Source organism: Plectropomus leopardus, chromosome 8, assembly GCF_008729295.1.
Source record: "Plectropomus leopardus isolate mb chromosome 8, YSFRI_Pleo_2.0, whole genome shotgun sequence".
NCBI lineage: Eukaryota > Metazoa > Chordata > Actinopteri > Perciformes > Serranidae > Plectropomus > Plectropomus leopardus.
In genome coordinates, this window is record NC_056470.1 from 8,223,936 (window position 1) to 8,251,462 (window position 27,527).

General features: G+C 41.3%; 1 protein-coding gene across 3 annotated transcripts; it reads right to left on the minus strand.

Moving 5' to 3' along the window:
* Positions 1-2,301: 2,301 nt before the first annotated feature.
* On the minus strand, positions 2,302-27,527 carry tns2a (tensin 2a). Of its 3 annotated transcripts, XM_042492464.1 has the most exons (25): positions 27,482-27,527; positions 27,015-27,056; positions 24,868-24,917; positions 24,221-24,404; positions 23,877-23,927; positions 23,656-23,778; positions 20,832-20,896; positions 20,187-20,270; positions 17,675-17,787; positions 15,964-16,024; positions 15,461-15,536; positions 14,964-15,093; positions 12,782-12,847; positions 12,483-12,599; positions 9,429-11,003; positions 8,963-9,128; positions 6,504-7,720; positions 6,252-6,383; positions 5,977-6,072; positions 5,752-5,829; positions 4,902-4,979; positions 4,635-4,803; positions 3,665-3,733; positions 3,321-3,350; positions 2,302-2,976 (listed from the first exon to the last, which is right to left on the minus strand). In XM_042492464.1, the coding sequence occupies exons 2-25, from the start codon at positions 27,015-27,017 to the stop codon at positions 2,838-2,840; spliced, it is 4,872 nt and encodes a 1,623-aa protein (XP_042348398.1). In that variant the 5' UTR covers positions 27,018-27,056; positions 27,482-27,527; the 3' UTR covers positions 2,302-2,837. The 3 variants fall into 3 exon arrangements, with proteins under 3 accessions (XP_042348398.1, XP_042348399.1, XP_042348396.1); XM_042492465.1 differs by lacking the exon at positions 27,015-27,056 and having other exon boundaries at positions 27,482-27,525; XM_042492462.1 differs by lacking the exon at positions 3,321-3,350 and having other exon boundaries at positions 27,482-27,516.

Sequence of the window (27,527 nt, forward strand, 5' to 3'; positions counted from 1 at the left end):
TTACCTTAATACCCTCAACACACACATGCACGCCACTCCCTCGCACACACAAACTCATTAAAAAGATAAAAACTTCACATTCATGTTTGCTTTCATCAGAGAGTTTCCGTCTCTCGCTCGCTCCGGTTATTAAGTGTAGGTAAGTGAAAAAAACATGATTGTCGATTATGATTAAACATGTTATAAAGTTGCTGTTGTGGGGTTGAAGGCAAGAGTGGCTGTAAATATGCTGTACATACATCTGAATACCTGAACATCCATCTCTAGATATAGGAACTAAATTACATCATCAGGGCTTTGGTCACTTTTTTTTTTTTTTAAACAAAGATAATTCAGGAACTTTGTAACAACACAAAATATAAACACCTGCTGTTTTTCAAGGCAGTTATTACGTCGAAAATTTGAACATTGCAGGGCTTTGTGGCCCCAAAACAGTGCAAGGAAAGGTCCTTTTCATAACCGCTCTACACAGTCTGCTTTGTGTGTCCTTAAAGCTGCTTTGAGCACTTCTATATAGGGCTGGACAATATATCGATTTTATATTGGTATTGTGATGTAAGACTAGATATTGTTCTAGATTTTGTGATATCAAAAGTGTTGACTTCTCCTTTTAAAGGCTGCATTACAGTGCAGAGATGTAACTTTCTGAACTTTTCTAGCTGATCTGTTGTTTGCCTTTACTCACTTTACATTACTGGTGATTATTTATTAAAACTTTTATTAAGAGAGTATTTGGTGAAAGCACCAACAGTCGGGTGTATTTCAGTCACAATCCAATACTTTATCGGTTCTTTGGACAACTTACAATATTTTGTATAAATGTTCAATTGTACATTTTCAATTTGATTCAATTAAGGAACCTGCGATTGATGTAAGACGATATAAGTAATTATCCTCAGTTTGTTTTTCCTTTTTAGCTGTTAACCATTGTCTGCCTGGTGCTGGGCCACAGGCAGACAATTTAGTTTACGTGTTTAAAGATTTAGGAAATAATTGTGCTTTGGCAGTGATGAGGACATTGACTTGCTACGGGACTTAGAAAAAAAAAAAAGGTCTATCTTAAAATTGATTATATGTATCAAAGTTAATGTTGTTGCATCAATAATATTAAATTGTTGTTCAGTTAATCAGCATATCAATACAGATTGCTGTATCCTTACACCTCTAACAGTCAACACCACAATATCATAACATTCTGAGAATAGCAAAGTATTTGGTCAAAAATACTGTGATATCTGATTTTCTTCATATTGCCCAGCCCTACTTTTATTACCGTTAAACTAAACACCAATCTGACGCAGAAAATAAAGGTTGCATTTATCCGACAGCTAACCAGGGGCCTGTGTCACAAAGTGAGTTCAGCTTAGTCTGGCACTCTGGATGATCAGTATCATGAAGCTGGAGCATAATCCGGACTTCTGGAGTTGAGTAGCCTGCACAATTAGTATGCATCAATATTTGTCGTTTATTGTTCTGTTAATGTAGTAAACTACTAAAAGTGCTATTTTAAATCAAGGGTGGACACAACGACTCTTCTATTTCTGACATAATGATCATGGTGGGCAAAATGACTGTTTAGTGCATTTTACACACATTTCATTGTTTTTTTTTTTTGGCATTATTGTGTATTTTTTGTTTAATCTTGGAATTTCCAGCTCAGCTCCATTGAAACCCATTCAAACTGCAAGTTTTGATCCCACAGCCATCAAACCATGAAAACATGCATTGTATTATTTCTGGGTGTCATCCTGGGCTTCTGCCTTGAAATTTGTAATGTTCACTATTTTCCACCTAATTTTGTCATTTTTTTAAAATCACATTTGGCATTTGGAGAAAATACATGCTATTTCCACTAGGTGCAGTGTCACAATCAATGTTGCTGCAAATCATTGACATATCCCAGGCTGTGACAAACAAAAACAAAAACAAAACAAAAAAATACTACTTAGCATGTGTTATATTGAAAATAAGCCTTTTTTCATCTAAAAACGTGGTGGCATCATGACAAAACCCTGGCATTTTAAGAGTTAAAATTCTGCAAATTAATGAATACTTGATATTTATTATTAGGACTGATGGTTAAAAAAATGAACTCAGTGAAGGTAGAAAATTATTTTAATGTATAATGAATTTAAAGCTTGACTTTGAAAAGCCTAGAGTGATACGAGTGTGTGTAATATTAAAGACCTTAAAGATTCATAAAAATAAGTCTACTGGTTGTTTATTACATGTCACTTTATTGTGAGCTCAGTGTTTTTTGTCCATGTCTGGATCACGTAAGAGTGACACCAAGCTGACAGGAAACCTTCCTGTTACCATGGCGATCTACCCTGGTTAAAAGTGAGCCAGCTTCATGACACCAGAAAACATGAGTTTTGCCAAAGATTACCCACTAATCTCTCTTTATGATTCAGGCCCCTTATAGATTTTGTTGTTCTTGGAGAGCCTCTTTGGATTTTGGAAGTTTTCTCTGAAGACTCCCTGTCCTCGGAGGAGTTGTAACACTATACATCATGGCTTTGTTTGAACACTGTTTCTTTTCGTCCAATAATACTTCTCTATATTAGAAAATTCAAAAATAATGATAATAAATTGCATTCTCAACCACATTGACTGTTCAGAGTGGAAAATGAGCAAATTAAAACCATCAGACTGGACTATGATATTCAGTTGCCTTTAAAATGTCTTTGGACCAACTGATGGACAAAGACAGCACTAAGTCAAGGCCAAAACTCAAGTGCTGACACTTGGCCGTTACGTACGACAAAAGTGCTGCTCCTTTATACTGTGTGCCGCTTTTGTCTGCTCTGAGTTCCGTTTGCTCTCTTTGTCTTTCTCTATCGGCGCTGTGACAACATGACCTTGTTGATAAAGTTGACGATGGCAGAGGCTGGTTGTTCGGGGTCCAACTCGGCAAACAGGTGGCAAACGTTCTCTGCCAAGCTGCCCGGCTTCCTGGCTACAAAACCAAACACCCTAAGAGGGTTGAGAAAGAGGAGGTAAGAATACAAGTTTAGAGAGCATGAGAGGAAGCAGAAGGGAGGCAATTACGCAAATATTTTGAGTTTGTCTAGTGTGTCTCATTGTGACAGCTTATGGGGCACAATGAGAGTATTAGTGTTATGTAATATGACGTCATGTGAGACTTGATTTTCGTTGTTAATCATGTTTGCTGGGATGATTTTTGCCAAGGCTCACACACAATCTGATGCCATGCAGAGGCTGTAACAGCTCTCAGCCACGAGCACATCTACACAACCTTCTGAAAGTACACACATGCAAACTTTCTCCCAGTCATCAAACACAAACAGAGCACTTACTTAACGGTGGTATTGTCTGAATTAGTCCACCTAAAGCCAAGAGAGAGAGAGAGAGAGAGAGAGAGAAACCAGACTTACACACACAGGCAGAGCTGCCAAACAAGCTACTGATGCAGCTGCAACCTCAGCCACAGTCAGCATGCTCACAAACATTTGCTCTCATGCACACTAACGAACACAATCACGAAACAGATCCATGCGAAGGCTCACAGCAACAAATGCAGTGAATGATCATGAGTGATCACGGTGAAGTGTCTTTAACATAACTGCTGATTTTAGGTTAGTTATGGCTAAAACTACCGCTACAAGAATCCAAAGATCCTCATCGTCTTTTAGTTGCCTACCTCCTGTCCTTAGGGTCGATGCTGCTGAAGGTTACGCTGTTCACTGGGTAATGTCTTCTGAAGAAAAGCCTTGGAGAAGAAAGATACAGTTAGACAGGAGAGAAGAGAAAGACAGCGCATTAGGTTGCAGCCATAGACTGTATAAAATAATGGACGAAGTCACCGTAACGTCATTCATGGGTTTGGCATTTACTCTGCGCCATCTTTTTTTCTTTTTTTGGAAGTAGTAACCATAAGAAGCAACCATATTTGGACAAGAAACCTTAATCCGAGCTGCTAGCTTTGTTAGCATGACCCATCTACAGCTATGGTTACCTACGATAATGCTAATTCTTGCTAGCGTAAAACAAGTATTTGGCTCCTTAGGGGGTCTTTCAGTATGACAAAACTCTTACCAAGACTTTTATGGGCGACCAAAATGTACTACACCTATCCTCTGTGAATCTAGGGGTAAGCCATGTTACGTTACCCAACCAAAGCTGTCACAACATGTCAAAGGATGGCACCAACCTGTCATCCAAAGTCTTAATAACATTAAATAGGGCGAGATATAGAGATGCACAATTTTACTCTTGCACAGTCGTAATGGATGGAGAATTTATTATAGGGCCAAAAACATTTTGTTCGTACTAGGCTGTGAACATGCTTAATCCTGCTGTAAAGTCGGACATTCTAACTTGGGTTCTATGTGGATTGACTCATTCTTGGAGCCTGCCTCAAGTGACCACTCATGGAACTGCAGTTTTTGCATTAACTTTTCAGCCCAGAGGTTGCCGCTTCAGATGTATATTTGTCCATCATTGTTTATTCGATAATAATGGCTAGTGTGTGTTAAAGGCTGCCTAACTGTGTCTTTACACTAAAGAATAAGGTCATGGTAGGAGCAAACAATGTGTGATTACAACAAAATAATTATGTTCCTTTATTTATTAATAATTTAATAAGTACTAATCCATGGGGAATCTCTTACCTGCGCTGGCTGTCAGTCAGCGTGATGCCCTGTGATGTCACCTTGAACTGGACCACAGTGGCATTGGGGCGGGGGTTACGACCCAAGGAAGCATCTGTTGCCTTGGCAATGGCCTGGGGGCCGGTGAGAGACTCTGTTTCCACAGAGTTCAGGTAGAGGACGTTACAGGCTGAGGGGACAGCAACAGACAGAAATTGACAGGCTTAATGAGCACACCTCACAGGTTTCTCTGTGTTTAGGGAAGAGAGGGCAGAATGGAGAGGTTACCTGCTCCTTGTTTCAGCAGGTCAGCCGCCGTGCTGATGTTATTCACCGGCTGAACCTCCGGCACCTCTCCAATCAGATCTGACAACATGCAAATAAATAAAATCACAATCAATTTCACCAAATAAAAGTGCATTTTCTGTACAGTATTTCATGGTTTATCTCCTAATATGCACGGCTTCTCACTGTGCGGCTTAAAGGAGTATACCCTGCCTTGTTCAATCATTTCAATTTTGATTCATTTCATACAATTAGTAGATCAACAGAAAAATAATCAATCAGTTAGTTGTTTATTAAGTAAAAATGTATAAAATTATAGAAAAAATAAAATAAATCCAGAATATAATCAAGGTATTATTTAAAAATAAAAATATGCAGCCCTTATAAAGAAAAGTTTCCTGAAAAGACACTGAGTCAAGAAAATAAAAAAATAAAATAAAAAAGTCAAAATAATTAATTCATTAACATAATACCAGCAACGTTACACCTCTTATGACAGTTTTAATGTCTTTATCTGCACAACATCTCACAGACAATAAACAAATTAAAATTTAACACCATAATAATAAATACTTAAAAAGATATTTTTAACTCAACACTTCTGGTTTTGGTTTCAAAATAAAAGCCCTCTAGCATTTCTGTGGACAGAATCTTTTAATTTGTTAATGCAAGGATTTTACTGTAAAATACTGAAGGCCACAATCGAAAGCAAACTTAACGTATAAAGATACGACTGGCAGGCAGCAGCTCTAGCCGAGTGAACACCACGCGTGTGAGCAACAACAGTTCAGTGAGGTTGCAATCACGCACAGGCAGAGGTGGGCTGTGTGGCCCGAGCGTACAGAGTACCAACCTTTTTCTGGAATCTTGAGGGAGCAGGGCAGAGAGATTGGTGTGATGGAGTGTTGGTAGACTAATGCAGACAGACTCCCTGTGGGTAACAGATTAACGTAGAAATCTCTTACATTCTCCAATTATAGAAATCTCTCCTTTTAGTGTCTAATTTGTGATTAATTTTTTTAATATATTTGTAACACAGACGTGAAAAGAATTTTAAAGCTGGAGCAGCAAAACATACCAAAGCAGGGCTCATTCTGACACCCTTTAATCTTGACTCCTCGGGGGCCTGTTTCTATTAGGAAGTGTCTGACCAGCTGCTCAAGAGGGTCGCTCACTGTAACAGCAAATGTTTATGGTAAACAAGCTGTAGGTTTCACTACAAAGGACAAAAACAACTGCTGGATATGTAAAATGTCACACAAAAATGCATAAATGGCTTAATTGTGTTGATGTGGCTGAACAAAAATGTGAAAATGAGATCTTTAAATGTAAAATGTAAAATATCACTGTTACCCTTGCTGCTGTGGTTGTTGACATTGGGTGGAGGTGTAGCCACCTTCAGGGCCAGGCCATAGGCCCCCTGGAAAGAGTTACTGTCCCTGATCAGGAAGGTTCCCGGCTCCCTCTCTTTTAGAGCTGCGATTGCTGCGCCCAAACAAAATGTTAGAAATGGTATATAGTAACATATGTGATCATAGCATTTTTGTTAAAATTATGAAAAAGAGCATAAAAAGGAATTCAAGCGCATCTCTCTCCCAGGCCTACCTTGCTCTCTGGAGATGCCAGGCTTGTACCAGAACCTTGAACTGTCCTGGACAAACTTCACACTGACCCTGTTTTCACTCTCCACAGATGCCACGCCATCATTTTTGCCTGCAGGAGGTGCTATTTCCCCGACGGTGGGAGAGAATGTGACATGGAGCTGGGTGGTGCTGGCATTGGAGGGAGGCACTTGACCCACAGCTGGCCTCAGAGTTCCCATCCCCTCGCCAGGTGAACCTGACTGTCCCGGTGGGTGACGCTTCTCCGGCAAAGGTGGCTGTGGGTGAGGCAGGGGGATGGAGATAGTGGAGTAGTTGGAGTGAGAGGATGGATGGAGTTGAGGAGTGTGAGCGGAGTAGCAGGGCCTCTTGTTATAGTCCAGAGTGTGTACAGCAGCGCTGTGCTCCATGCCTGGGTACTGGTGTTGTGGTGGTCCGTGCTGCTGGATGTTGTTTGGGTGGTGGGAGTCTGGCCCACTCAACATCAACCTCCTACCCAAAGTGGCAAAGCCAGGGACCGGAGCATCGGAGACTGGAGAGCCCTCCATGCTATTGGAGGCTGGCTGGGGTGATACTGGTGAAGCTGTGGTAGGAGATGCAGGGGCCGATGTGGCATTGGGGGCAGTTGTAGGTTTTGCGATTTCTGTGTGAGGTTCTCTGGTTGCAGAATTTCCGATGACCTGTCCTGGAGATCCGGCGGCTTGGGTTTGGCTCTGGCTCTGAGGCTGGGGCACAACCTGTGCCACAGTGGAGGGCAGAGCAGCAGCCTCTGAAGGATGAGGGGTCTGGAGATGCAGAGGGCCAGGCTGAGTGTGTTTATCTGTTGCAGACAAAGCATGGGTTGGGGATGAGGGAGCCTGGCAGAGTCCCTGGTTTGATGGATTTGGTGTCGCAGAATCAAAAGAAGATGTGTTCTGCATCGTCGAAGCTGACGGTGTATTTGGGCTACAGTGCTGCTGTTGGGAAGTAGTCGGGGACGGGTCTGTTGGTGCAGTGCAGTGAGTGTGTGTTTCTGTTTGTTTGGGCGTGGATGTGTGTGATTGTGTGTCTTTGGTCGCTTGAGGCGAGGATGACGGCTCTGTGCTGCTTCTTTGGCTTTCCAGGGATTCCTGGACGATATCATCAGCACGATAGTGTCTGTCCTGGGGCTGGGAAGGCTCGTAGTCACTGCTGAGGATGTCTGTGGTCCGGATCTCATACTCTCTCCCTCCTGGACTGGGGCTTAAATGAACAGACATGAGAGGTACCGTCACAGACCTGCTTGTGATCTAGTGATCTGTTTCTAAACTGAATTTTTATGGTCATCAATCCCCTTTTTCACCTAGCTGCGACACGCATGCATCTGGATATGGACCACCTGATGATGCAAGGTGTAACTGCAGAATGCCACGTAATAAAAATGCAATGCAATCAGTCCAGTCATATTTGGCGATGGTTTGGCTCATATTGTGGTCAGATCTCTGCCAGGTTTAAATGCAGTGCGATCCCATTCTTAAGAAAACTGTCCAAACTTATATGTAGCCATGACAGTGGACAATCTTTCCTGCAAGGTAGATATGATTTTCCAAAACGTGGATGCTTCACGCACATCCTTACCCCAGCAGTATAAATCAACACATTCAGCACAGTTTTAAGGTGGGCACCCAAGATGAGCATCACTAATTTAATATCGGACTAAATGTCTCTTACTACCAAATTCCAATTCGTTCATCCTTAAGTTCTTGTGGATGCTTGTGCAAAATGTAATGAAATTCCCTCCAGGCTTTCTTGACATTGCGTTCACTAGAACAGGACGGACATAAGGTCACGGTAACCTTCGACCACAATGTCTGATCAGTTCATCATTTGAGTGCAAATGGACTTTTGTGCCCAATTTGAAAAAAAAAAATTCTCTTTCGGTGTTCTTGAGATATCACATTCATGAGTGAGCCAAACAAGCTCACAGTGGTCTTTACCTTTGATTACCAAAATCTAATTAGTCAATCCTTCAGTAAAGTGGACATTTGTGCCAAATGTGAAGAAATTTCTTCACATCGTTGCTAAAATATCACCTAACAAGAACAGGACAGACGAACAGACCACCCGAAAATATAATACCTCTGGCCACAGCTATTGCAGGTGTGGAGTTTAAAGGTGGCAGCCAAATCAAGATTATATGGTGGCTTATTTAATACCATGTTAAAATCATGTGGATCAGATGCTATTACCCAGATAAAGATCACATGTTAACACAAGGTGTAAACTGGGCCCACCTCACCACAAAAGCCCTATTATTAACATTTCCCTCAGCTCAGATGTGGTTAGCATAAAACAGCCAACTTTAATAAATAACCAGAATTGATGTCAGCTTCAGCTGGAATGTTAAGAATCACTTTTTTAATGTTTTCTTTCCACCCTGGCACTGAGGAGCACTCCACCCGACACTACTGTCCCTCTTAGTTAAAAAGTATAAGCATGGAATACCTCTCCTGTGTGCGTAGTGGGCTGCTGGTGTGTACAGGAGTGGGCGGTCCAGACATGTCAGACGGCGTGGAGCATGCAGCATGTCCATCTCTGTGGACCCTCTTAAAGGAACCGTGGGTGATGTGATCCCTCCAGCCCACACTTTCACCAGAGCTCCGGAGGCCATCTGAAAATGACATGGACAAATGAACAAATTTACAAAAATGTTTAGCTTAGTTCTGAAATTATCAGATGGGGTCATAATATATCCTTTGCTGCCACTGTTCATTTTAATTCAGTGCTTTTTTTGGGTGTTAAGTGGTGTAAACGTCAAGAAAAGGTGGGAGCATTTGTGAGCAATGTGTAAGGCATGTTTCTAGTGAAGCGTTAATTAATGAGTGCATGCTGTTGCTGATTATGGATCATTTATTACAGCATGTTTAAGGGAAAACACATTTCTGAGAGTCTCTGTTTTATGGTGACTCACCAGTGTGTGAGTCAGAGCCATATGACTGCTGTGAGTCTGGGTGGTGATGGTGGTTGTGGTTATGCTCTGTTGGCCCGTTGCTATGGCTGCAAGGCCCCGTCATGGAGGAAGCTGGGGGCAGTGGGGACGTGGACTCAGACTGGTAGCCTGAGGCGTAGCCCCTGCTTTCAGAAGGCGACGGCTGGTATGGCGAGCAGGGGCACACCTGGCGGGGCGTTTGGTACCCGCTGCTGCTGCTGCTGTACTTCAGGTCCAGGTGGGAGTGAGCGTGGGACCTCGATGCCTCTGGATAAGCCGGATGACCTGATGGCAAGGGGTCAAATGTAAAGGCTGGAAGATCATGACCCTGTGGGCCGTAGGAGGCTACGGTGGCCCTCCTGTGCCAATATTCAGCCTCTCTGTCCCTCTCCCACTGCAGCTCAGCCTCCCTGTCTCTCTCCCAGTGGAGGGACAACTCTCTGCCTCGTCTCAGCCCGGGATCCCTCTCCCAGTGGAGCTCTGACCCTCTGGGTAACTCTGCCTCCCTGGCTCTCCTCAGCCCCACTTCCCTTTGCTGAAGCTCCGCCTCTCTGTCCCAGTGGAAGCCGTCACCTTGGTCCAACCTCAGGCTGTGATAGGCCGCCGAATCTTCCCTCCTGATGCTGCAGTCTCTGCAGGGGCAGCCAGGAGGCGGCAGGCCGTCCATTAGCATTATGTCATGGTAGGTAGGGCTGGTGGAGGGTTTGGAGTGGTGTGGGTGAGGATGGTGGTGGCTGTGAGGTGCAGGAGGATGGTGATAGGGGCCGTAGTCATCTTCTCGACAGCAGAGGCGACCTGGAGCAGACAGAGGGTGGTGATGTGGATGGTTGTGAGAGTGAGGGGCAAGGTCTGGCGATGGATACGGGCAGATATGTCGAGACGAGGACGCCTCAGAGCAGGAGCGGTGTAGGTAGTGCGGTGGGCCACTCTGGCGGTCCCACACTAGATCAGGAGGTGGCAGGGACTGGTGGGGATGGGGGCTGTAGTGCTGGCACAGATCCATGTGTGATGGAGGAGCAGCTGGGTTGGGGCTGGCAGAAGGGGTCGCCCCATGGTGCCCGTTGGTGCCAGGAGCGCGGTCGAGGCAGTAACCATTAGGCATGAGGAGGGTGCGGTCGCAGCCCGGCTCGGCGCAGCGCTGGGATCGGTAACCATCCCGGCAGGAACAGGACCGACTCAGCCTTAGAGTCCCAGTTCTCTCAGAGGGCAAAGAGTCTCCATCATCCAAGATGGCGGTCTCTCGCTCTCCATCCCGGTTTCCCTCGATGCCTCCGAGAAGACGTTCAAGCTCCTCTCTTTCCTGTCTGGTTGGGGGCAGCAGGCGAGCTGGCTCCTCCTGGAGATCAGGGTGGATGGACGATTGGTTCAAATGGACGGAATGGGCTGAGAGGGCGGAGTCAGAGCCTCGAGTGATGACGTGGTCCGGCCTGTCTTCTCCAAGGCCGGTTCCTGGGCTGCTGCCATTGGTTGAGGTGAGAGAACCAGAGCCGGGGCCTCTGCGCTTCTTTATCTGAGCATAGAGACTGCCATCGAGAGGACCTCTGGTGTGGGCGATATCTAACAGAAAAAGAGAGATCAGATGTGAAACTGACAGCACTCATTGACTCTGCGTACAAACAAAAGTGGTACTAAACAGTGCCCAAAAGTGGATCTTTGGTTTGTCATTCATGGGACGCTTGTTTTGGTGGGTGATGGCATCTATCTTCTAAAGCTATGCAGCGCCTGTAAGTGCCGCTTCATCAAATACTTTATGAATCTATTATATAGTTTTTTAACTATTCAAGTTTTAACAACAGTTTCTGTATATTCTAATCAGTGTATAGTAGTGGACAATGCTATGGCTTATTTTTTACATGATTGATTATATACTGTATTTTTAAGTTATTTTCAACAGGTATGGTGCCATAAAGCAGTTTGGTGCGCATGACTAAAGAGATTGTGATGACGTTGTGCTAGAAGACGATGAATAGTCTAAGTAGGTGAGGATCAATTTAAGTTTTTGACTGTGTTGTAATCATGAGATTAGGTTTAGGACATCAAGTTGGCAGTGGACCAGGCACAATGTGATTTTGGAAGGACTCTTCCTGCTATGTTTTTTTTTTTTGTATTTTACAATAAATCTCCTTAAAAGTTTTTTCCCTGCATCACATGAGTACTTGGATTTCACAAAATGGAGCTGGAACAAAGTGGCCCAGGAACTTTGGTCTGTTGAAAAAGCCACTATAGCACTGTTTTCAAATAGTGTTATACAGAACCATTGAATGTGCAATATAGCACTACATTGTTCTAAAAAAAAATTCAACCCTGGGGGACCTTAAATCACTCCACATAATACCATGGACCAAATCAATAACACTTACTGAAAATGAAAATGTTTGTTAATCATTTCTTACAGATGCTGGCTTAAGAGATCAAAAGTCCTGTGCTTAATGCTTTCTAGGAAATATAAGACATTACCTTTTCAAACCTGGAAGAAATACATTTTAATGTGTTATTTTCTGGAAATACATTATTTATAGGTTTTTTAATGGAGTGTTTTCTCACATACTAAACTAAACTATGCTAAAAAACCAGTGGAGAACCTCTAAACAAACATACAGTTGGCAAAAAAAGTCCTCTGTGTGGTTGTGGTGCTTTAAAGCACCTCAACCAACCCAAAAGAGCAGCTGAGGAACATTTTTCTCTGTATAGCATAATTGGATTGAGGGTCTTCTATTGGCAGAAATGGAAAATAATATATAACATTCATAAGTATGTTTTTATTAGTGTAGAATGACCTGAACCTAAGGATCGTCGTGTTTTCGTTATGTTTTGTTTTTGTGTTTCCATCATGTGTTTTCTATGGTGGTCCAGACGGAACAAATCATGGCTCTAGATGGAGCCATTCACAGCTACCATAGTTCTACCTACACTGCAAAGTTCTGTATCAGTTCTGCAACCTCCTTACTAGGTGTCACTAAATCCTACACAGTAGACCTTTTAAAAGAAGCTGAGAATGAAAGTGATTGTGGTGGTGACAGACTGATAGTGAGCTACCTTCCAGGCTGTCCTGGTATCGCTGGTTAAAGTTCTCATAGGAATCCCAGCGAACCACTGGGTCAGCAGTGTTGTAGTCGACAGTGACAGCTGGGTCGTTCTTCTGGTACTCACGGCCTGAAGAAGGACACATCATTCATTAGTATTTCTTTCCTTCCTCCTGTAGTATTTTTTGAGTTTTAAACAAACTGTATAGTCCAGCTGATCACTTACATCAATTAGTCTTTTGCTTGTTTCACGACTATAACGTAAACTTTAATAGCAGAACAGACATTAGGTAAAATTTGAAGTGAACCAACCTTTGATTTTCTCAGGTCCAGAGGAGAAGACAAACTCAACTGTGGCATCAGATGGAAAACGCTCATCTGGGAAGAAGAAAAGGAAAAACAAAACATAGAGAAAAAATGTTAATGATCTCAAAGATCATGGCAAATAGCTCTTCCTTAACATAAAATATACTTATTTTCAAAACATTAAAAAAAAAACAACTTAATTTTTCTACATTACAGTCTTCAAATGTAAATGTAATCTCCTTGTGAGACAGCGGTTTATGTAAGTATAACAGTTCTTCACTGATGTGTGGATCCCCCTGAAAGGAATCAAACATTTGTTCTGCTCCAATATATCAAATATACTAATACCTTCCACAGATGTCTTCTGAGATGACTGAACCCACAATGGTGTGTATATACATGCATAATGACTCATTTAGTGTAATGGACTGACGACCACATGCACAACAGACATGCTTGTCAGCTGCACATATTCTGTCATTTGAGAGAAAATGAAACCGAGGAGGAAATGAGGTAATGAGCATATTCATTATAGACTTAAGCAACAGACCAGAGCTCAGCAGGCCTCCTTTACGCTCTCTGAGGGATGATTAGAGGCATTCCCGCATATAGTACAACTCATTCTCAATGTACTCACCTCCAAGGAGCTCTTATTATGTACAGGATGGGGATTAAGCTTCTACTATTAAGGGATTTATTCAACCACAGTCTTATGAGGCCAGTCTAGGTAGCCTGTCGCACCACTGTGAACACATTCCCACAATGGTAGTTTCCAAAGATAATGCCATTTAGTTGTAAAGTTTGTTATGATTATCCTACAACAAACAACAAATTGTGCCTAAATGATAATTTAAGAGAATTCAGGGAAGTAAATCAGGCTTTAGGGAGTAATATAATTTATTCTTAGACATTTAAAATGAGACTGCATAACTTTGGAGAGAATAAATGGCACAATCTTAATTTAATAAATCAAAAGTTGAACTGAAAAGCATTATTAAAACATACTTCATTTCAATACACTTTGGGGTCTTCAAAAAAGTCTTGCTTGGTTTGGTTTGGCCAGTTACCTTATTGTGGCTAATGTTAGCTGATGCTACATAAATCAGCATTTACAATCAGCAGAGATTCAAGCAGAGATTGAGCAACATTAGCAGTCATTTGTCTTGTTTGTTTCCACTAGTAAATCCAATATTCACTCTTCTTTTAGCTCACTGCTAGCTGTGTGTCTGCTGCTGGGAGCTGGACAGGTAGTGTACTGTGGGTTTTTAGAGCTTTTTCTCTGAGAACAGCTTCCTGCTGCGGCCAAAGAACAACCATGATGAGAGCGGTGGGAGTTTACTAAAGTTGTGGGCCAGAAAACCAAAACAATGAGCTGAAAGATGATATAAAATTAAGTAAATCTGAGGAGAGCTGTATTGTTGGATGGTAATTCTTAGTGGGTTCATCACTATGTGTGAACCCTTTTATGGAAAAGTAGTGATTCATTGTCAATATAAAAAATATTGATTATAAACACTTTAAGGTGATGCCGATAAAACTGTAACCATGGTCTACAGGTATCAGACACTTAAACTTAATGCTGTAAAGACCTTGTCAAGATCATACTTAACAAATTTAAAGACTGATTTTGTGACAAATAATCATTTTCTTCATCAAGCATTGCAGGTAGATATAAAGGTTAGCAACATATATAGAGAGTATATAGTATATATGTGTAGAGGTAGAGGTAGGTATTTTATGTAGGAAAATGGTAAGGAGTGAGTTAGGTTGATCTACATTTTGCTGAAAAGTAAGTTACAGTATAAAGTAAAATGACATTTTAGGTTCAGTGGTAAGTTTTACAGTTTGCATCATCCAAAATGTGGACTTTCATGCAGAGGAGCTTGACTTATTTTGACAAAATGTGATTTAAAGATGGATGAATAAAATTAGATGAAATGTTTGTGGCAACTATGACCTCACATATTCAAATTTAAGATTATTTGATGACTTTGAAATCCAAATTTTATACAATTGAATTCAAGACATTTTAGGCCCTTTTAAAGACCTACAGACACGCACTATTGTACATATCCAATACACAAGGTACCTGTACTACAGGAATTACCATAAGGGGAAAAGTTGTTGGAAGAATGTGGAATCAGTACTTTTCTTTAAAAAAAGCTCTATGATACCCAAATAAACTCACCAGTACAAGCTTCATCCAGCTCCCCTTTGCCAAACCAAAGCTGGGATCCGTGGAAGGTGCAGGTGTGGAACTGCAGCCTGAACACAGTGTCTCTGTCGGCGCTCTGAGCTCGCCTGTGGTAGCATTTGACCTGCAGGGGGCGACAGAGAACGAAGAAGAGCCGCAGCTCCAAATGCATGTGGGATAATGATGGGTTTGAGCAGAAAATTTAAGGCTTTGTGTTCAAAAATTGAGTGACACCTACACTTACAAAATAACTGACTGCACAAAATGGACAAATTGTGATTCCTTGTTAACAAAGTGACAAAACTTTTTTCAAACCAAGTTCTTATCTCAGAGATGAGCTATGGCAAAATTTTGTCAGTTTATGTACTATGTATTTGAAAGGTTTTTGGGGTTTTTTCTGTCTGTTGAAGGCAAAAGCTATTAAATCATGATTGCGACCACACCCACATCATGGGGCTTCTGATTGTCATTTCCAGCCCATGTGGACTCACCATGATGTCACCCTTTAGCAGCAGTGCTGGTTCAATGGTCACACATAGTCGTCTGCCTCCTGTGCCTTGAAGGTCACTGTAGACAACACGGTGTACACAAACAACCCTGTTAGATAACTAACAGATACAAGCAATACAAGCAGATACAGAATGTAACCAAACATGGACAATCTGATACATTGTTTGAAACACGTCACAGAATCCTATTGAAACGATTGATTTAAGCACTGTTTTTATCATGTTTTCACTTGACAGTGGCTACATTGACATATAGTAACTTTAAAAAAGCCTTAAGGTAAACAACAAAGTTATAATATATGAGTTAAAAGCTGGACTGAAGAAGAAAGATGCTCTTTGTGTAATTGTCTTCACTCTTATCTCTTTAATAACTCTATGACAGTGTTGAAACCTCAGCTCATGAAAGACAAAAAAACACCCCAGAGCCACAAATCTCTGCTTATCTATTCCTGTCAGTTGGCCATATGACAGCAAGAGAGACTCACTATATGCCTGAAGTGTACACCAACTGCATGGACTGGTAGATCTTCAAGAAGGGGTAGTAACCTAGGACGGAGGAAGAGGAGGAGGAGAGAAATTCAGACACAGAGCGTATTATCAGCACCAAGATAGAGGAATGTGCCGTCTGCCACCCACTCCTTCTGGACTTGATCAACAGATTAAAGATAAACAGACTGAGTTTGTGTGGGCGGAGGGTGAATGTGGCCACTCATGAGAGCTGCAGTCAGCAGGGAAAGACTGTCAAAAGCACAATGCCAAGACAAGAATCACATCACATGTGTACTTTATTGGCAAAGTCTGATCAGACAGGAGAACAGAGAGTACATCTTAGTTCACTTAGTTGTGTCCACATTACCCTCTGTCATGTTGTCATGTTTTTTAAAGATGTGCAAGATATATGTGGAAAAAGATGCAAAGAAAAAGGGAAAAAGGATAAATATTACCGTTTTTCAGAGCCTGTGGCCGGCTGGAGTTTTAAAATAAGTGAAGATACTGGTATTATACGAAAATAAAAGACCAAAGGAATCCATTTGTATCAACTGTGTTATGCTTGTTATCTTGTCAGTTATGGGTAATCCAATAATCCAAAGTCAGATATTATATAAATTTTGTCAAGGGAAAAACTGGACAGGGCCATTTTCACAGGGGTCCCTTGACATTTCACCAAAAGACATCTGAGTGAAATGGATTCTGTGGTTACCCACAAGTATCCCCTCTACAGACATGCCAACTTTATGCTAGCCCTATTCAGTTTAGGGCAAAAATCATGTTCTTCTTCTCACCTACTTATTTTCACCTATTCTATTTGTATATTTCTGCATACTAGAGTCCCTAAACAGTCTTTGAAATGCATAAATTGTTGCACTGTTCATGTGAAATGCATTGTTCATGTGTGATGGTGTTAGTCCCAATAGTAGCCATTTAATAGGAGTGAGACAATTCGGTAACTTGGATAGGATAAACACAACCTTGTGAAAATTTACATCCACAAACTAGAAAACGCTAGCATTCAGAGGATGAATGCCTTTAATAGGTTTATTGACAATAAGGGGGTTTGCCAGTTTTTAGAACACAATTGCTCACCATCAAATCACCAAAAAAAAATTCAATTCTCTCCATATGTTAGGAGTTTTTAATACCACATCACAGCATGGAATTTTCTACACTGTTCCACAAGGTATTTGTGTCTTAATGTGATATTTTGAGGATTTTTTTGTCAATTTTTATAATTTAGCAAGTGGTAAAGGTGCTCAAATTTAGCACCAAATCTGTGTAACAAATGTTACCAACCCGAAAATTGCTGTAACAACTAATTTTGAAAGTATGGGGATGGCCATCATATCCTCCCATCATTATATTCTGAACCCCTATACACTCAATCTTCAGGTTCCCAACTTTCAGTTTATGTATAATGGTAAACATTTAGTGTTTACCTGCTATTTCCCCCTTAAGGTACCCTGTCCCCCCTTAAAAAGACAAAAAATACTCTATGAAAGGGTTGAACAGGTTCATAATCTATCTTGCGTTTAAAAGGTCCCATAATTCATAGAAATAACATAGTAGGCTAAATGGACATTATGTAACTATATCTCACATCAAAAGACAGAGGAGTTAGCAATCATCAAACAAGGGAACAGAGATGTAATCATTACGACATGCTTGGTGATTTAGCTAAAAAACACTAAACAAACGCACCTCCTTCACCCTGGAAGTTGGGGAGTGACGGGATGAGAACTTGGTGGAGGAAGAGAGGGCTGCTGTTCATCTTGATGGCCCCGGACAGGAGGCCCCCAAAGTAATAGATATACCTGAAAGAGACAGATTGTTGTCATATAATTTAAGTGAATAAAAAAGTGGGGAATGACAATAACAGATGGAGACTTGAGATCATGAACAAGTATCTATGAAAGAGAGTAGAAAAATGCAAACAGCCCCAGAGCAGACGATGCTGCTGTCAGATAGCCAGCCAACAGCGGTTTCTTCAAAGGAGACAGCAAAGCAGAAACAATCTACCTGTCAGTTGAAAGAATATGTCTTGTGGCTGTCACAGCTGAACTTGATTCAGTAACATTCTTATCTTTTCTGCCTTTAATATCAGTTTAAGATTTCTGTAAATGTAAATGTGTGTATTGTATTTTGATGTTGGAGGGAGCTGTCAAAGGAATCATTTACTGTTTTGGAAACTTTCTTAGTTGCCGAGTCAGATGAGGTAATGCACACTGTGGCGGTTAACCCCAAAAATGTGCTTTGGGTTCCAACCCTCTTAGAGGAATAGTTACTGGCATAAACGCTTTGTTTCCCAAAGTTAGATGAGAAGATTGATACCATCCTTACACAGGAGAGTGGTGTTGATCTGATCATCTAACTCAAATTCAAGATTTTGCTGTCATGTGCATAAAATTAACAGAGAAGCGATTGTTAGCAATGAAAATCCTGGATCTCAGGCTCCTTTCATCAATGCTCATTGAAGCAACAGTTCACCCCACAATCCAAAATACATGTTTTTCCTTGTATCTGTAGTGCTATTTATCAATCTAGATTGTTTTGGTGTGAGTTGCAAAGTGTTGCAGACACTGGGCGTAAAGATGTATGTCATCTCTTAAATATAATGGGACTACATGGCACTCCGCTTGTGGCTAAAACACCAAAAATTACATTTGAAAACTCAACCGTAATATGTCTTTCAAGAAATCATGACCTGGTTACTCAAGATAATCCACAGACCTTGTTGTGATATGAGAACTATTTGTCTTTCTACTTTATTACATCTGCCAACCAAATAACTACATAGAAGAAAGTGTGCATCTACTCATCGACTGGAGGTTTGTGCAGCATGAGACATAAACACTGATGGCCTCCACCTTAGCTGAGCTGTAATGTTAGCTACCTCAGTGGTGCTAGGTGAGTCAGCAGTAGATGCACACTTCCCTCTTCCGATACCTCCAACACTCGGCTACTCACATCAAAAAAATTTAGAATGATAAATAGCACCAAGGTTAAGTGTAAAATATGTATTTTTGATTTTCAGGTGAACTGTCCCTTTAAATGTGTATAAAAACAAACAAACAAAAAAAGTTAAACTATGAGAAAAAAAGAGAATCAAAGACACTGGGCTAGAAAGCATAAGCATATTCCCACAATATTCAAAAATACTTATCTTTAAGTTTCACTGTGTAAGATTTAAGGGAATTTGATGGCAGCTAGTTGTGAGGATTGCTTATTGCAACCAACTGAAACTTCTCCCGGTTAGAATTTCTTCAGTGTTTATTATTCAGGAGGTTTTGACCAGGAGCAGAATTATGTGCAGCGGTCTCTTCCTCTCCGAAACAAAGTTCACTTTACAAAAAAGTGTTTCTCCGATGATGGTTTGCAAGTCGAAGACAAGCCGCTAGCCAAGCACCTGCTTATCTGTGCTCACCATTTTTCTCCGATAACTTAAGATCCAAACCTTTGGGAGGTTTTCACCAGGAACTGAATTATCAACAAAGGTCTCTTCCTCTCTCAAACAAGTGGACCCAGTGATTTAAACCAGTAAACACAGAATAAAGCAGTTTCACATTAAAAAATATGTTTTTCCAACACTGCTTGTCACAGATGGGCTTCTGTCTATAGTGGCTGATGTCAAAATGCAAATGGCTTATGTAGATATAAATGGCTAATTCTTAGGTAAAAATGATTTTTATCTCATGGTGATTACACACTCAAGAAAACATATTTATATTATTCAATATCTGCCAATTTATCCAGCTAAATCCCACACACTGGACCTTGAACTATAAGAATGCAAATGTACTGTAGTTTAATATTCTCTCTCATCTACGTCAACTGGAATTTTTTTTGCAGTGAATGAAACAATGATGGGAAAGCAGACTATTCCACTTTGAACTTAATTTCATTTTATCATCATTACTTCATCAAACTTGAATGGTTCTCTTTGCACTCAATGAATTAGTTAAATAGCTTTACAATAATTTTGACAGTTTCATTGGAGAATATTCAACCAGTGTCTCAGTAAGCCGTGACAGTGAGCCAGCATGCACAACACCACGACCCAGAAACTGGAGAGCCTGAAGCTAAAAGCTGTTTCTCTCTCCCTTAAATAGGATCCATTTTATAAGCTCTGCTCTGATGTAGGATACCCTCAACCATGGCCCCCACCCTTCAACCCCTGGCCAATACCCCCCTCATTTCATCCCATGGCCTCTACCTGTTTTGGGACGGCTGGAGGGAAGAGGACACCTTATCTTCACAGAACTTCCTCATGGCGAGAGTACTGAGAGCCTGGTCCGCCCTGCACGCAAACACACAGAGACACAGGCACACACACGTGCTGTAAGCCAACAATTTCCATCATGGGACTTGCACCAGACCCTCTAGATGCCAGAAAGTACATGGAGAGGATACAGCTGGCATTGGCCACAGGATGGACCAGTTTCCACTGTTCCTACGCAAAATCCCCTGAGCTTAATTTATCAAACGACTTATCAACAAAGTCTGAATGGAAATCATTGTGCTGCACTTGAATTAGAACACATCAGCCACTTTATATACAGATGCAGTAAATTTTAAACATATTTGGCATGCACGTGTGAAAAGCTGAATTTAAATCCAATATGTTTTTGCACGTCAGTTGAATAATCTTTAATGAGTTCCATGTGTGTGTGAATATTCTGATGAAAAAGAAAATGTCAAAATGTGGCTTCGGATGCCTCCAACACACACACACACACACACACACACACACACACACACACACACACACACACACACACACACACACACACACACACACACACACACACACACACACACACACACACACACACACACACACACACACACACACACTCACCCTGCAGAGATCTTGCTGTAGTGCATGTACGCTGCAATGATGACGCCTGTTTTACCTTTGTTGCCCTGTAGGAGAGAGAGAACATCAGGGGAAAAGTCACCATGTGCTGATTTCATCCTCAGGCGCTGTGGTTTGGACCAAGACAGCTGACTTTTTACAGCTATAAGATCTGACATTTTTACTGCATGGTCGATTTTTGGATAGAGAGAGACACAGTTAGACAGAGCGAAGAGATGCAGACAAGCCAAGGACATATAAAGATGTGGAGAAGCAGTTTGAGTTCAAATTAAAAAGCTCCCTGTGGTGTTTTTTTCACACCGGGTGCTCCGTCCTTCCTGACACATTCCAAAGACATTCCAGCCTCAAATTCCTAATGCGACCCCTCCAGATACCAATAAGAAGGCTGCACCTAAGCACAAATTAAAGCTTGTTTTGCTCTGTGCGTCTCTCAATGGAAGATTCTTCATTGACAAAAACCTTGTGTATTCCCGTCGCTGGCGTGATCTGCAGCTGGGAGAGAATTGCCTGCAGCTGGAATGTTCTGGAGAAGTCAGCAGACCACAGAAGTAGTCTGGTTTTAGTATTTAAATTCTCCTGACCAAAAACCAATAAATAAAACATCTAGACAAGCCGTGGGAGCTCGGTCGCCCTCAGTGTAAGCTGGTCACTGCTTTGGTAGTGGTGGAAAAGTTCAAATCACCACCACTTTCCTGAAAGGATGACGAGAATGAATCACTAAATGAAGTGAAACAGCGGGTTGACAGAGTTTGATGTTGATTGTAGGGTTAATTTTCTGGCTTATTAAATTACATGTTGCACTCTGCAATTTTGGTTTTAAGCAAGTTATATTTGAGCTGCAATATCTAACTTAATTTATTGCACTTAACATCAGAAACAGAGAATGTAGAGATTAAGGCTCTTTAAACAAACAAGCAATTGAGGAAATCTGTAACTGACATACATGTTCTCATTTATCCATGATGGTATTTGCAGCATGTAATCATACATAAGCATTCCATTAGTTGAATGTTTATTTTTGTAACACTGCTCCTTACCTCTCTTTAGTATAATTTTGATGTACTTGTACTTGAGTGTTTCCATTTTATGCTACTTTATACTTGTACCCCACTATATTTCATTACCAATATTGTATTTTTACTACTATGAATAGTTATAGACCAAACTGCCCAACAAAACTAGCCCAATAATGCAAATATTTAAAATAATACATGATGCTGCAAAAATTCATTTGCATAGTGTTCGTACTTTGATAGTTTTGCTGATAACGGTTCTATAATATTTAAATGAAGGACCTTTTGACTTAGGCTTTTTTTTTTTTTTTTAAATTGTGATTTTCTACAGTTTTACTTAAATAAAGGATCTGGATATTTCTTCCACCACTGCCATCTAGATAGAAAACACTGAGTGGAGGCCATCAGGTTGTCATACATAGCCAGACCTTGATCTTGTGCTGTGCCAGCACTGGAGAAAGTTCCGGCTGAACTCACCAACTGAAAAAAAGCCACTCGTTTGTTTGTATTTCTTTAAACCAGTCCGAGGCAGCCCAAGAGGCAGCCAAGTAGCTCTTGCAAAATAATGTCTGGACGGCGAGAGCTGGTGTTAGAATGGCTAAATCCCAACAAAAGAAAATGCCACATAAAACATTAAAATATATTTTGAGTCTGCAGGTTGCTAGCTCAGAGGATGTTGTTGTTTCACACAATGTTAAAATAAAGTTTGGATATAGGTCTGGCTATGCAAGACTAGTTTCAAAAAGTGACAGGGATTTCGAAGACGTTAACGTCTAAGATTGGCAGCCAATGACAGGATTTATACCCCAAATCTACATCCTGTGAGCCAGATTAGTCAACGCAGGCAACATGGCTGATGGTAATGTTATTGAGGCTTGTTTACAGGAACACTTCATCCACAAAATGACCATTTGTTTATCAGATACTCACCACATGTCACTTTGAATATGTAAAGAAAACTGTTCTTGTATGCCTCCATGGTAAGCTAGGAATCCAAAAAAAGCAAATGTTTTTTTGCAAACCGATATAAAAACATCTGTTTACAAACAATCACTGAACTTGTGTTTAGTATGATCCAGGTATAATTTATCCAGTCCTATGCTCAGTACTTCCAAATATATGCATTTTTCACTAAAATATTAGAGTATAAAACACCTCTGCCTATGAGCAGCACACCCTAAGCATGCCTGGGCATACTGGGGGATTCTATTCAGCTGTGCATGAGTCTTTTTGGTTTTGACTTGTTTTAAATTGTAACATTTTAGCAAAAATGCATGTGTTTGGGAAGTACTGAGCATATGATTGGATAAATGACATTTGGATTATACTGCACCAGTTTGCTCCCTGTTTACTTAAATTCATGAATAATGCTTCTATTTTTGGATTCTCTGTTCACTGTGGAGGAATGCAAGCAAAACTTTTTCTTAACAAATAACAGGCAGTGAGTAATTTTTATCCAAATGGTCATTTTGATGAAGTTTTCCTTTAAGATAACCTTTGTTTACAATTGAAGCACATTTTTAAAATTCTGAAAATATTCTGTCCATTGGCAACTCAGCTTTAATCCTTTTTTATGTTGTACTTCCATGAACCATAACACTAACAGTTTTTAACACCATTACTTTGAAATTATCATCAATATAAACTAGCAAACTAGCAATATTTACAATCTCTGTACATGTTGCTACAAGGCTTTACTCATTTCTACAATTGGACACGTCTGCCTGTTTCAGAGCCCGGGAAACAGCGGGACGTCCGGTTTGAAAAACCCTGGCGGCCCCCTGAACTCTGACCTTGCAGTGCAGGACCACCACGTGCTGGGGGTCAGAGGTCAGCCACGTCTCCATGGCCTTACATATGGCGCAGATCTTATCTAGCGGCGGGGCGTGGAGGTCGGGCCAGCCGAAGTCATGAACCTGGTGGTTGAGAGAATGATCATGTGGTTCAGGGAGATTAAACCAGAGGCTGTGAACTCAACTCTCAACACAAGAATGACAAGAAGGAAAAATTCTACCTTTGTGTTTAGTCGGGCGATATCGTGGCGCCTCTCAGAGAGGTTCAGGAGCTGAAAATGAAAAGGCATGCATCACTGTAGCCAGTTGTCATTTCAGTTCATGGGTGTAACAGAAAGAAAGACATAGACTGCTTATTTGTGGATCGCCAAGTGTATTTTGCAGCTTCCTGTGGCTATGTGTCAAAATATATTGTATCTATTGTGCAACAAGCCTCCTCAGCTGTCAGGAGGTGAATACTCTGAGGAGGGAGGTGAAATCACAGCTGTAACGAATACCACAGACAAACTACGTGACATCTTGCGAAAGCTTCTGTAATTATTGCATTTCCGTTCCACCTCCTCACCAGAAATTTGTCCTGGTGTTTGGACTTGAGCATGGCGGCCACCTCCTTCAGGTTTATACGGTATCTCTGCTCTTCCAGCTTTGGGGGGAAGAAAACGGAGATGATCCTCTCGGTGATGTAGGTCAGGTCGAAGTCGTAGTGGCGCTCCATGACTCTCTCCATCACGCGGTCCACGCTGAAGCTCCTGGAGGAACGGAGGGGGAAAAAGACAGAGGAGAAGGAGAAGAGAGAGCAGGGGTCAGATGGTCACACAGAGAGACAGAGAAAGGCGGACATGGGTCAAAACACACACACACACACACACACACACACACACACAATGATGAAACTTCTGTCTGTCTGGATGGAGAGAAAGAGAAAAAAAGAGGATGTAGGAAAGAGAGAAACTGGATATTGTTTGTCACATGTTAGGTCAAACAGAGGCTGACTTATTCCACCACATGATTGACACTAAATCTTCCGAAAAAGTGAAGGAGTTAGCCTTTAGTGTTAGGAGCGAGTGAAAGGCAGCAGACGAACAGTGTCAATGTGGAAAGCCATGAATATTATTTGCATTGAATAACTTCTGTGGAGAATCCCTCTTTGGAACCAAGCAAAAGGCACTTCAGTAGCATTATATTATTAGAAATGAATGACATGACCTTTACCTTGGCAGGGTGTTTCTCTGTTTGGCATAGGTCAGAGACTTGGTGGACCCCTGTGGAAAAAAAATACAGCTGGTTAACAAGGGCATCCAACCATCCAAATACATGGTCCAGTCAAGCTCAGGGGCTTTCTTGCATTTATTCAAACGTTCAATAAGTACAATCAACCAAAGTATTTATTTACAATTACTTTCAGATAAAATAGGAAGGCAGGTGTGGAGTGGAGAAGTACAACTAACAAAGCGATGAAATGGAGACCATAATAGATATGTTATATTATTTGAAAGCTTTTTTGTCTGATACAATTGGTACAGAGGGGAAATAATTCTCAAAATCACTGATAGAATGAAACTATATTAAGTAAAAAAGAAATTACAGTGTTAAGATATGTGGTTTTATTCTTGTCAGACTTAGAAGAATTGATTAGAAAAATACACAGAGGCCCTCAATTTGGGTGCCATTGCACTTGAGCAAGATATTTTTTCCATTCTATTTAAACTTAGACTATGTTTACATGAACAAAATTACGGCTGACCCTTGAAAGTCAAACATCCGAATCATCAGTGGGTGACCCTAAGTGAACAGAGATTGCTTTAAGTCAGGCAGTCGTTTTTTTGTGTTGTGCAGTGTACTTCTGGGGACAGTTTGGTCCCCAGACTTTGCTGTGGAGTGAGTGCTCTTGACTTTAACTCTACTCTTTGGAACTGTGGACGTTGTGCAGGCAGCGGCACAGAAGAGGAGAGTAGGGGGACCTTCTGCTTGAAAGTTGTGAAGTTGAAGCACTCAGCAACATAATATGATACAGTCACTGGCTTTTCTTTCTTATCTAGTGCCACCTTAAAATGTTTTTGCACATTTGCGACCTGTAGTCACAACCATTGGCTTGTTTACTATATTACACGAATGCCGCTGTAACACTGAACATCCTGCAGAAGATGTTTAATTTTATGGAGAACAATGCAAATCAAAACAAATGGGCGAATACTTATTGCAAAAAAGACTATAGTTCTGCTAAGCTGTTTACACAGATAATGGAAATGAATATTCCAGTAATATTCCAATGTATACGCACCTGTGCATAAACCAATTAATGTGTCCTAGGATGTGTTCATCACATCAAAATATGGAAAAGTAGAATGGCCACAGCCACTTGTGCCATTGTGCTTCATTTGTGGATATTCCACGCTTATGACACGCAGCAAAGCGCCGAGGCTGGAATCGAAACCGCGACCGGCTGCAGCCTCTAAACATGGGGCGCCCGCTCTATCCAATGGGGACACCAAGCACCCCCTGGATATTCTTTTCTATCAGTGGCACACTTGTTCGATCCAGACTTTCATAATGTTTAAAAGAATTGGGTTTCTCCTTCAGATCACTAATGTGGGCTTTTCTTTTGGGCACGCATCTCTACACCAGCTTTGCAAACTGTTGCATATTATGAATGCGGTATATACACGTCCAAAGAATGCTCCTGAAACCTGACTAAAATCTGTATGTCCCACACGTCGTAAACTGAAAATACTACATCTGGATTAAGGCCTAATTCAGAATATCAAAAAGGAATATGCTGTTTACATGACCCATATCAAATCCAGGATATTGTCTAAAAGTGGAATATTAGTGTGCATGTAAATGTAACTGTTGATATCCATATCCCCAGGGAACAAATTGGTATGTTTTTAATGACTCCTGACTTCCCCTCTAGCCCCACCACAAAGCCAGGTCTGCAACTTTGACATAAAATATCAGATCTGATGGGCTGACTGCATGAAATGTACTGAACACATGTATGATCTCCCAATGATGCAACCTTTCACTTTTGAGGACATGAATGACTCCGATCCTTGTCTGACTCTTTCGAATTACGGCGTGTAATGAACATTGCAGGGTCCACGAGTCATAAGCTTTAGTTTCTTATTTTCACAGACTTAGAGTATCTGGCATTGCTATCCCTTTGGTTTATTTAGCATGTGCTAAATCAAATTCAATGAAGCCACACATGGTTTTTCCCTGACAGGTTAGGAAATTTCCGAGATAGATAGCATGACACTGGAGACATGGGGGGGGGGGCAGGGAAAAGGGAAGATGCAGAAGAAAAAGTATGAGGGTGAGGAGAAAAAGGAGGAAAGGTGGGAGGTCAACGTGCTCACCATGTGCTGGATGTGTCGAGAAGGAGCGGTCCCTCTGCGCTGCTGGATGAGAGGAAGGAGTGGTGACAGCAGGAGAAGAGAGGAGAGAGGGGTGTGAAAGGAAGGATGGTAAAAGTGGAAGTGGGGCAAAGGGAGGATGTTGAAAGGAGGAGAGAAGAGGAGGGGGAGACAGAGGAAGGAAAGGAGAGTTAATTAAACAAACAGACTCTCTAATGTATAAACATTACTACTTCCTGAAGCAACATTAACTGTTTTTTGTTTTCTCTTCTAGACTGGAATCCCACAGTGCTCCAGGAATGAACCAAGCTCAAACTGGGTTGAGGGCTCGGCTTCCCAAAAGGAATTCAGCAGGAGGAAAACCATACGGTGGTTTTGGGAAGCCGTACCTTGTAACTAAACCCAGACAGAGAAGGGAAAACTGTTCTTGCAAACAGAATGCTGTTGATGACACGAATTTGATGACTTACCAGATCATTGGAGGGAGCTGGGATGCATGCCGAGGTCACCTGGAAC